General features: G+C 36.5%; 1 protein-coding gene across 4 annotated transcripts in view; it reads right to left on the bottom strand.

Annotated features, from left to right (window-relative positions):
- Positions 1-12,047, bottom strand: part of FIRRM (FIGNL1 interacting regulator of recombination and mitosis) — a 46,129-nt gene that overhangs the window by 3,307 nt on the left and 30,775 nt on the right. For 2 of the 4 annotated variants that reach the window (XM_059042165.2, XM_059042180.2), the window contains 6 exons: positions 11,748-11,837; positions 6,681-6,866; positions 4,788-4,910; positions 3,539-3,634; positions 1,995-2,108; positions 199-303 (listed from right to left, as the gene is read on the bottom strand). In XM_059042165.2, the coding sequence (XP_058898148.1) occupies positions 199-303; positions 1,995-2,108; positions 3,539-3,634; positions 4,788-4,910; positions 6,681-6,866; positions 11,748-11,837 (714 nt within the window). Of the gene's footprint in view, positions 1-198; positions 304-1,994; positions 2,109-3,538; positions 3,635-4,787; positions 4,911-6,680; positions 6,867-11,610; positions 11,838-12,047 lie in introns of those variants that run through there. The other 2 variants (XM_059042174.2, XM_067030590.1) reach the window with 2 other exon arrangements.

Genomic DNA, 12,047 nt, shown 5'->3' with positions numbered 1-12,047 from the left:
ACCTTAGGAAAGTCACCTCACTTCTCTGGGCCTCATTTTTAGGTCCTGTAAAATAGATGACTAGTAATATATCCTCCAGCAGAAAATTTTATGACTGAGATACAAAAGCAGCTCAATAAATGTTTTTGGAATGTTTTGGAATATCTGAGATACTAAATTATTTTAGAGGTCACTGTGATAGACTGGCCTTCTAATTACCTCAGCAAACTGAGTAAATGCCTCCAAGGAATGTTGTTCTAGTAGCCAATTCCTGTCAGCTAGCAGTAAGGCAAAAACAGAAGACAGGTGGGGCAGAATTTTGTCCTAAAAAGAAAACCAAACCTTATTAAATAGAGGAAAACCTCAACAGAGTACACTGATTATTCTAACGTTGTCACATTTCCATAATTCTGTCCCAGTGAACACGTGTTAAAACATGTTAAATCATGTCACTCTTTTGCTCAAATCCTTCCAGTAGCTTCCTGTTTCCCTCAGAGGAAAAACCAAAGTCTTCACAACAGCCTGCAAAGCCCCACTGCCTCTGCGTTAGCTCTCCTATCAGGCGTGCTCCCATCTCAGGGACTTCCACTTACTATCTCCCCTGCTCTGGAAATGCTTTCCCCAGATACCTGCTTGGCTTGCTCCCTCAGCTTCAGGTTTTACCCACATGTCACCATGGTGAGGACTCCAGTGGCGAAGTTCGATTTAAGACTCTGCCCCCCCAACATACACATTCTTTCTTCCCCTTCCCCGCTTTACTTCTCTCCGTAGCACTCACCACCATTTAGTACACTACATATATCCCCACTTTATCAGTCTGTTGCCTCACAACAGGCTGAGAGTCAGTATTTATTAGTTTCTTTCATTACTGAACCCCCAGTGATTAAAATAGTGCCTGACACATAGCAAGAACTCAGTTTTTTCTTGAATGAATAAATGAATCCATTTCATCATGTGGCTTCAAATGCCTCTCATATGCTGATGAATCCCCAAAATTTCTTCACACCTTAACTTCACTCCTGGGAATATGTAAGGCAATGTATGCTAATAAAACATTTGTTCCATAGGTTCTGGGCCCATTAGGGTCAGTAGTTATGCACTAATGAAGCAGCATTTTAAAATACATTTGTTTTATGCTAAAAAGAAGATAGCTCAAATGCAAGTATCTTTGAATACTTTTGTCCAGAGAGTTGAAAAGAAGCTGGCGAGTACACACCTATCTCATGAGACACCTTACGTGATGAAAACAAGGTATGGTATTGTTTACCTGTGAACAAGAGAGCCCTTTAGAAACTAACCAGTTCAGTTTTTGGTTTCAAAGGTTTTAATCAACATGTACTGAGATAATGTCCATCCATCATGTTTTTGCTCAAGTTAACGTAAAAAGTTTTCATCACTGAACTCTTTATAGTATAATGTCTCCCGTGGAGGTGGGAAAAAAAGGTCAACTGTCTAGAACTGTTGTTTTGACCACAGACAGTAATAAGGAAGAAAAAACTCAATTTAGGAGGAAGACCTCCTTTTGCTGTGAAGCATGTCTTAAAGTTCAGTAGAAGTGTCTTGCCAGGCCTTTACAGTTTTATAAATAAATATCCATTTGTCAACTCTATATATACTTTGCAACATTTTCAAAAATACCATCTTAAAAAACAAACAGGCTGCCTTTCATGGATATAAAACCAAGAGAATAACTTTTATAAATCACCCCATTTCCTCATTATCATTCCCTAGAAGACAAATCTGTTTTCCTTCCTCAGGAACTTTGTGTGCTACAGCCCGACTAGAATAAATCTCACACCACAGCCAACCCTATAAATTATTTGTATGTCAACATATATTTTTCTAAAAGTAAATGAGTTCTATTTTGACAGTCACCCTCTCTTCACAAAATGTATTTTTCCCCCAGTTTTCTTTGTCAACAATCTACAGAATTTCAGAAATTAAAGCCTGAAAATACATCAGTAATTCTTAGAGATTTTGTTAACATGGGAACAAAAGAATTAAGAGAGTATTACCTGGATGGCTTGAGGTATAAAAAGTTTTCCCAGGGAAGACAGAAAATCAAGAACTGCCAAACGAACATGGTCAGGAGGCTCTGATTGGAGTAGTGAGGTCTGCAAAGTTATTACCTAAAGGCACAAAGACCAAAGAACAGTTATAAATGAAAACAAATGCTTTGTAGAGACATGACTAAGATTTTGATGGGTATGTAGGAAGGGAAACAAAACCAAACCCAGGACAGTCAAACATTCCACAGAGCCTACACTTCACAGGTGGAATTTGAATAAAACAAAATGACTGAGTCAATCATTACATCAGACCTACCAACCACTGTAAAAAAATGAAAAATCCATGTGTTTCTGAAAAATGATATACCAGTGCTCTTCTTTTAAATCTTCAAAAATTATTTTGTATTTTAAATTCTAGAGAGAGAAGTTCATTATTTAAAACATGGGTTGGCCAACTTTCTGTAAAGGGCCAGATGGTAAATATTTTAGGCTTTACAGGCAACATGTTCCCTGTTACATATATATACATACACACACACAATTTTTTTTTAACCTTTAAAAATGTAAGAATTATCCTTAGCACTTGTGCTGAAAACAGGAGGGCAGAATCTAGCCAGGAGGCCATAGTTTGCCAACCCTTGGTTTAAAGGAATACTGAGCTATTCTATAAAGGAGGCAATATCTAGATGAACAGTTTCCTTATGTTGAAATTTTAAAACGTTATTTGGAGTTTTTGAAGGTAGGCAAAATTATTTACATCAAAACGGGCACTATTTAACTTTTCAAAAAAATATTAGAATCTTCAGAATCAACATAATTTGAGTCAATTATTTTACTATATTCTCATTCTCTGTAATTACACATAATGGTAATTTAAAATATACCTAATTAATAAATATTTGTTAATGCTAAGTTCTTCATGTGCACAACCAGAAACCAGAGCTACGAAAAACGAAGTGTTGCCAGTCTCACTCTGCAATATGCTGTGACAGGGTATTATTACTTCTTCTATCATCCTCCTAACTAGGAAAGGTTAGCTTTACCTAGGGACAGTTTTTGTTTCTTAAGTGACTGTAAGCTTAAGCCACTCTTAAATTTGGGGATCAAGTCTGTCCAGTATGGACTCATTCCAAAGCCTCAAATCACTTCAGGTAAGATGAAGGCCTTCTCCGTTTTTCCCTCTCTCCATCACTCAGAACCTCCAAAAGCGAGGCATACCTGAGGCAACACCACATGGATTCCCCCCGTGACCCCTGTTCTGCCATGCACGCTGGGGGCCAGAGAGAAAATTCGGTAGTGCTCCTCCTTAGTCATTTTATTTCTTCAAAGAAATAATGAGGATTATCCTTAAGTCCACGGTGGTTATATTCCACACTCCCACAGCTGCTGGCATGCCTTTGAAAATGCTGTGAATGCAGGGTTCACCCGTAAACTATGACTCCTAACCTCAGGGATTTTTCCTGAGCAGTTTAACAGCAACAATGAAAAAGTTCTGACTACTCAGCATCAAGGAGATGGAGAAGAACAGATAACTTGCTCAATATTCTTACCTGACTTACCAGCTGAGGATCTAGAGTTTGAATTAAAAATCCCAGCAGTGGAAGTAAAAGGCAGAGTGTCTGTTGAACATAAGGTTGACCTGTTACCTTAAATAAGAAGCACAAAATAATTTTGGTGAAAATTTTCAATTACATGAGAATAGCAACCTTTGCATTTATTATATACCAGGTGATATGCTAAGCACTTTATTACCTCACTTATTTTTTATAACTGTGAGATAGGTATTATTACCCTCACTTTAATAAGAAAAAGGGGCAGAAAGGTTAAATAATTTGCTCTAGATCACAGAGCTAGGAAAACGCAGAGCCATGTTTCAAACCAAGATTTAACTCAGGTAGGGATCTGATTACTTTTATCTGTCACTGAAAAAGCTTGCTTATTCCTTACTCTTCCATTTCTCCTCTCCTTAATTGTTGTTTCTATCATGATATTGTAAGCTGTATCACCAGGAGAGGTCCTCAGTGAATATTTATTGAATGATTTGTAAGGATCAGAGGAAAGTACTCATTGAAGTAAAAATGCTGCAGTAGTGAAATCTGACCTTATACATAAACTTTAATAAAACATCTGCAAAACCATTTCTATTATTATTTCTATTCTATTCTATTCTGAATGTTGCCTTCAGCTTCCACTGACCGGGACAACCAGAGGTCACACATTTATTTCAACTTAAATGTCATATTTAGATATTTAACTAAATATGATTTCTAAACTACAGTGACCTGTGGAACATACATCATTCTAATTCTAGCCTGATCATCACTTGGCTTTCTGGCTTTTCAGGAAAAGAGTAAATACAAATTAGCCACATCCATTTACTTGGCCCTTCCACCTGTAAGCCACATCACTCTCCATTGCCCAAAAGATTTTATAAAAGACCCTGACAAAAAAAAAAAAAAAAAAAAAGACCCTGGAATAACGAACAAGCTATACCAACCAAAGAGAGAAGAAAACAATAGAAGAGATTTAAAACAAAAATAGGATCCAACTGGTCTTGAAAATAGTTAGCTAGAACATCACTTTCACTTCAGTAGGTTCTAGTTTTACTAATATAATTCTATCACACTCTTAAATAGAACTGACTGAAAGAGTACAAGTAGGTATTTTAAGTTCTAATCGCAAGTTCTACCAAGAACCTAAAGAAATTACATACATTTTACTCTACAGGGAAATTTCAGTATTATTCTTTTTTCAATATTTTATTTGTTCTTCAGGGAAATGATTAGTTGCTTTCCTTACCAGTTTAATGTTTAAAAGAGCCCACAGCTCACTCCCAACTTCCTTAACTGCAGTTTGCTGTCCCATATCCAGAGCTTCACTAGCAGAATTACATACAGCAAGCAAAGCAGAGAGCACTGTGTTCTAAAGGGGAGAGACAGGGAAAGGACCTGAGTTTAGATACCAGTCTAAAGAAGCTGGAACCCAATTAACTGGAAGTTTTGAGTTACTTACAACTCTTCATAAAAACCCACGTAGAATTATATTTCTAAGACCCAAAACCATCTATCTCTTCAGGGATTTCTTTAATACATGTATATTTTGCTAAAACTAATTTTCCTTATACACAGAAACATTTGCTTCATTTTTCTAAATAAAGAAACTTTTTTTCCTTTTAGGTTGAAAATTTAACAAAATGGAAACAGCATCATATTTTAATAAATAGGTTTGATACAAATGGCCAGTATAGTCAAGCTAATTTAGAATCTTCATCAACTAAAAGTTTTATTTTGTTACATTATATACTTAGCAGTCTTTTAAAGTTACCAGATTATTGTTGCTGTTGTTTTATAACCTTTAAAATTTTTCAGCAACACTGCATTCAATAAACAAATATAGTACTTAAGTACACTACCTAGAATTTGAAACTAAAGACAATTTTCCCTGGTTTTGCTCTTATCTATATATCACATCTCTCTCTGGCCAGGAATGGGGTTGGTTTGGGCATGGTAACAATCAGTAACGTTGCCTTTCATCCATTGTACGTCAATAACCACACTTAATTTTATGTAATTACCATACAGCTTATGATTTACTTATTTCCTTTTACAAATAAGCACGTTAAATGACCTGCTGAACTAAAGTTTTGGTCACAGAGCAAAGATCTGCTGAATTTTAGAAAATAGGTGCTTTTATTTTATCTAATACAAAAGACTTTTTGTCTTTACTATAGAAATCTGTGCACAATAACTGCAAAACCTGAACAAGTTCACCTACTCCTAACTAGGTGTTTAATAGTTTTCCCAAAATAAAGGCACATAAAAACTTATATTTCCTTTCAATGTATGTAAATGTTTTAAATTATCTTGATGATTATGGTCAAGTACCATTATGTAACAGAGTATCAGAACACTTACACTCAGTATAGAAATATAAGTCCTGAGAAAACCCTGAACTCATAATTTAAAATAGGTCCTCATCCCCTTGAATGCCCTGTCTTCATCCTTGCTTGATTCTTCTCTACTTATCACAAACTGATATATAATATATATATTATGAATATATATATTTATTACTTCTCTGTCCACACCTAAGTTAGAATATAAGTCCATGAGAGCAGGAATTTTTGTTTGTTCTGTTTGTTTGTTTTGTTCCCTGATATATTTATATCTCCAATGCCTAAAACAGAGCTTGGCACATATGAGCATTCAAAATATGAATGAATGAATCAAAGAATGAGCACATCTACATGTACTATATTCAGTTTTTTAAATTGTATTTTTCTTTACTTACAGATGAATTTCTTTTTTATTCCATTATTTTAAGAGGGAGCATTCTAAATAGAAAGGTACATAAAAGCTCTGAAGAAGTTTGCATAAAATGAGGGTTGTACATCAAATAGAAGAATCATGTCTGCCTAATCCAGAGATATGTCAGCAAAAATATTACAAATAAAGTATTTCATAATGTGTTTCATGCTGTTCCAATGTGTCTTGAACTACACTCTCCCCCCCTAACATTTACATCAATCAAGATAATAGTATTTCTCAAAGACTTTTACAATGTAGAAATCTGAACCTCTTGCTAGATTCTAACCTGAGGGCACAAACTGTCTGTCTTTTTAACAATACATCCCCAGTAACTGAGCTTAATAAACAGCTACTGAATGAATCAAGGCCATCAAAATTATCTTACCAGAGACTCAAGTTCTCCCAACGTGCGACTGCTGCTTAGCCACTTCCTGCACTGTGCAGTGCCTGATCTGCTGACCTCAAGTGCAGTTTGTGTCCTAAGCTCAGCAGGTAATGCCTGAAAGGAAATATATTGCCACAGAAGCAGATTTTCTGCTTCTTTTGGGGAAAATTTCTGGATAAACTCCACCTGAAACAAATTGTTAAAGAAACAAAAAAAAAACAGTCTAGTGAGTGGATATATCAAAGCTAAGTATTAGCTTCCATATTTAATATTTTTAAGAAGTTCTTAACTGAATAGCAGTATCACAAGGTACCAGACCAAGGTAGCTTAAATGAACACACATTTTAGCTGCTGCATTTGTTTCCAAAATGAAACAGGTTAAGTGGAGCACGATATAAATGCATTAAGAAATGTTAAATAATGTATTTCATTATTAGTCACATCAGCTATTTTACATGCTCTACCCAATAATTCTATTTTTTCCTAAGAATTTGTGTACTCATCACCTTGCACAGCTCAGTCAAAAGTAACATTCCAAAATATGCCAATGAAATTGATTTACCCAACTTTTGTGGCTTACTACTCAGCTGATTATCATAGAGAACTTACAGAAGCAAAGGTTATAGGTTCAGTTTTCCAATGGGCTAGCTGCCAGCTCTGTTCTACTTTAGACAACATATGAAACTCATTCACAAGTGTTCAGGATAGTATGGTTGGCAAATCCATTCTACCACTGTAATAATTCAAAGTGCTTGCCAGGTTAATAGGAAAACAGTACTGTTTTAAAACGTGTTGTCAACAGACTAGATAAAAGTGGAAAACAGGGCTTCCCTGGTGGCACAGTGGTTGAGAGTCCGCCTGCCGATGCAAGGGACACGGGTTCGTACCCCAGAGTCCGAGAAGATCCCACATGCTGCGGAGCGGCTGGGCCCGTGAGCCATGGCCGCTGAGCCTGCACATCCGGAGCCTGTGCTCCGCAACGGGAGAGGCCACAACAGTGAGAGGTGGCCCGTGTACCGCAAAAAAAAAGGAAAACAAAAGTTCTAAAAAAAAAAAAGAGTTAAAATATTAAATTAGTTAGTTTCTGGTGGAAAAACAGCAAAAACTGGTGCACTTACTAATTTAGGTATACTCTAGGAATATTAATGTAATTTTTTTAGAAGAATAATTCAATTTACAATCCAAAATCTCATTGAATGAAATTTTTCCTACATCAAAAATGAAAATAAAAACCACTGTATTAAATTTGACTGAGAAACTCTTCTACGTTATATATATTTATATTTGAATTTTATTTTGTTTAGAGAAAATATTTAGCTGTCAAAAAAATCATGTGGCTATCTTCTGGGATAGTTGATAAAGCCAGAAAAATGGATCCCTTCATGAGCTATGTGTCTATTATAATAAGCAGCTTTATTCATGAAACCAAACTGCACCAGGAAAGCCAAGAGAATTGTGCCAACTAATAAACATCTATTCAAACAAGACCTTTTTTTATAATAATGAAGTCCAATGAGTGACTGAGTTCCCTTCCCAAAATAGAACTATAAATAATAACATCCTGGACAACATTAAAGGGTAGGTGTTGCCAAGATTTGTTACATACAAAGACTGATTGATTGATTTACTATTCTGAGTTTGAAAACCTTGGCCTCAACACCATTTCCAAGATTTAAAACTGCGAGTGCTGACAGTTTACAAGGAGTGAAGCATAAGGGGATGATGCACAGAGCATTATGACTTCCCTCCTTAACACTAAGAGAAAAAATACACCAGTGGGCTTAAAATGCAAATATCTAAAGTAATCTTTCCTTTACATAAATATGGTAGAACAACTAGTGTGCTTAAATCAGACATATTATATCTTTTCCCCTCAGGTAACCTCTTGGTACTTTTCCTTGTTTCTCTAAAATAGGAATATTAATTTTACACACTGAAAGAAACAATAGGATATGCAATAATTACTCCTCATATTGAAACAGTGGATACATCTTAATCACCTTATATACTTGCATTCCCCCCCCCAAAAATTATTATCTATCACAGACACCATACTTTTTAAAGTAAAACACCATTATACTGAGATTAACTATTTTCATTTATGGTAATGCTGCATCATAGATCCAAAATCTGGGTTTTTATTTCACTATCTAAAAAGACACCATCTTATATGCAAAAGAATTGAATAATTATTTCCAGCTTCACTGCCTGCCTCTCCTTTTCCCCTAGCATGTGCTCTCACCTTTGCTCTCTGTTCCTGCCGACTCCCTCCCAGTTCACCCTTCCTTTAGCATGAATCTCAAACGCCACCATCTCCAACAGCTTCGCCATTCCTACCTGTTCCCACACCACACATCCCCAATAAACACCCAACAAAACCTGATTTGCACCTCAGTCTTGACACTCATCACATACTACCTTTTATTATGAATGTTTTTATAAATTTATAATTTCTACTAGGTTATATGTTCCTTGAGATGTCATGATATAGTGCAGTGGAGTCCAAGTTTTTTATTTTAAGCAACAAAACATTATTAAAAATTTGTGAGCAAGCTTTGTATGTCTAAATAAAAGCAGATTTCCTAGGGTAAAAGGGAGTAAGGAGGCAGAGTCAACAGCCCACAAAAGAGGAGGCCCCTGAAGTAGCTGCATGAAGACTGAAAAGAATACTGGAGCTGTGGAAAGAGCACAGATTTGCAAGCAAGACAGATCTTGAATCCCAGCTCAGTCATTTATTATGTTTGAGTTTGGGGTAGTTCTGTGATTTCCGAGTTATTGATTCTTCATCTGTAAAACAGACATGATATCATCATCTATCCCACAAGGCTGATGTAAGGACTAAAAGAATTGAAGTGCCTAGTACAAAGCCTGGTCCATATTTCAGTTTCAAAAAATACAGGTTTCCTCCCTGCCTACTTTAAGAAGAGGGATCAAGTCTGGTCTTAAGAGAAAAGGAAAAAGAGCTGAGCACGACAGAAGAACTAACACTTGTTAAATGCTCACTTGATGTATAATATATATACATTATCTATCTCCTCCAGCCTCGCAACTGCCATCTGAGTAATAGTATTTCAATTTTAGGATTAACTAACTCTCCCAAGGACTCTCAGAACAGGGATTCAAATTCAGGTTTGTCCCTTAATTTTTAGTACAGTAACTTGACCACAGCAGGAAAAATCAGTATTTGATAACTGAAGGAAAAAATTAAAAGTAACCCCTCATTTATCTATAACTTACATATCTGATAGCTGCAATTATTTGGAAAAATTTAGAAAACTGAGAAGTACGTAAGAGATCTCTAAACATAGAGTTTATCTACAACAAAGCTTCTAGAACTCAGGGCTAATTCATTCTGAGTTGTATTATCCTAAAAATTAAAATTTCACAATCCTGGCAAAAGGATCTTATTCCCATTTTGTAAGTGAGAAAATTGAGGATCTCTTCCAGACCCCACTTCTTCAGGAAGGGCCTCCCAGTTAACAGGGCTTCTAAGAAGAACAGTGTACTGGAAACCAGGAGTAAGACATTTGATAGAGGAGAGAAAGGTATTAAAATTCTAAGAGATCTGGAGCAGACAACTCTTGAGGAGTTTTGGAGGGAAGAACAGCAACCCTAACATGTTTTCTAGAGGGCTGTGAGGTGGGCCTGGTATGCCTTTTGCCTTGGAGACACCGGTACGGAAGAGGGCTAGGAGGTCAGTGTGGTTCCTCTGGTGCCTGGCCAACCTCTCTCAGGCAGGAAAGCAGGCATGGGCTTGGGGTAAACACTCTAGTCAGAAATAACTCCCAGCATTTATTGAGCATCCTCTAAGCCTGGTACTATGCCAAGTGTTTTGTATATATCATCTCTAAGTCCTTACAAAATTTTTCAAAATGGTTACACATATCTGTCACTTTATAGACAGGGAAACAGTTTCAGATAGGATGACTTGTCAAGGCACCAAGGCCTGTAACCCCCTTCACTAACCCAGTGTTTCCCCAGCTTGTATCCATGTCAGAATCATGTAGGAATTTAATAATAACAATAACAACAAGTTAATGAGCCTCACCTCACAGCCACCACTCTATACCCACTCCATTCACAGGTTTAGGTCCCGGAACCTGTATTTTTTAAAAAGCTCCCATAAGAGCTCCAAACTGACTAGTCCAAGGGACTATGCAAGGCTACACAGGTTCCTGTAACTGTAGAATCTCCTCTGTCACAGCAGAGTGTTTCCTCACAGTAGCAAACAACTAAGGCTCATACTTTAAGTTTTCCCCAAAAAGTTCAACTTATTTACTTAAAAAAAAAAAAAAAAGGTATCATTATCATTAAGAGCATAATTAATATTCTAGTTCTTCAAAATAAGTTAAAAGGGGCAGAGGATATAGAACCACTTCATTTCAAGTATCTTAAATTTATGAGAAACAAGGAGAAAGAAGACAGAATTACCAATAGAATGATTATCTGTAACTTGCAGCAAAGACATTAACAAGGACTCTCTCCTTAACCAAACTTAAGTCAGGCTTTTCTTAGCTCTCCTCTCAAGTAGCCTTTGACCTCCAGCTTGTATTCATCTTTGTTGGGCCTGCATCATCCAGTTTTAGCAAGAATCCTGCTAAATCAATTTAGAAAAAAAATCCCTCACCCTTGGTATCTGATCATCCTGGTCTGTGTTCAGCAAGAATCCAGTCAAGCCAGAATCACCTCCTGACTCCTGATGCTTCTTCTTAGTAATTTTTATACACTGACCCCCACCCTGCTCCTTGATTATAGATCCGCACTAGTTTATGCTGTATTCAGAACTAAGCCCAGTTCTACACTGAAGCCTCTTTGCTGCTACTGCAACAGCTCCGAATAAAATCTGTTTTTATCACTTTAACTACTGTATAGCTCTGGCTTTTCTTTAACATCAAAATCTAACCACACCTAAAAGCAATAACCAAAGCAATGAAGACATTAAAAATTTATGTTCAGATCATGTCAGCATTTAAATGTAGAACAAATGGGGGTCAAAAAGCCTTCCAAAGTATCTGGATCCAACTCTCCTCAGGTGCTCAAAGACAGTGACGCAGATGGTATCCTTGCCTGCTGGGGTGGGGTCATGAAGAAGAAGAGGCGCCTCAATAGTACCGATAGGCTGGTGAGCTGATGACATTCTCCGGGGCAAGATTTTATCTGGGAAAGGCAGGAGAAAGAGGAGAGATTGACTGACTTAAAAACATAGCTTTTACAAGCTTTTATATGCCAAAATATTAACAGCAGCTCTTTCTGGGAAATAACCTGGGTAATTCTAATTTTTAATTTGGAGCTTTTCTTTATTTAATTTTTTCTCTTCCATGAACCTAGATTACTTTTATAATGAGAAAACAATTTTGATATTACTTA

This window comes from Kogia breviceps, chromosome 1 (genome assembly GCF_026419965.1).
Source record: "Kogia breviceps isolate mKogBre1 chromosome 1, mKogBre1 haplotype 1, whole genome shotgun sequence".
NCBI lineage: Eukaryota > Metazoa > Chordata > Mammalia > Artiodactyla > Physeteridae > Kogia > Kogia breviceps.
The sequence above is the reverse complement of the archived record's forward strand: the minus strand, read 5'-3'. Positions and strand labels throughout refer to the sequence as shown.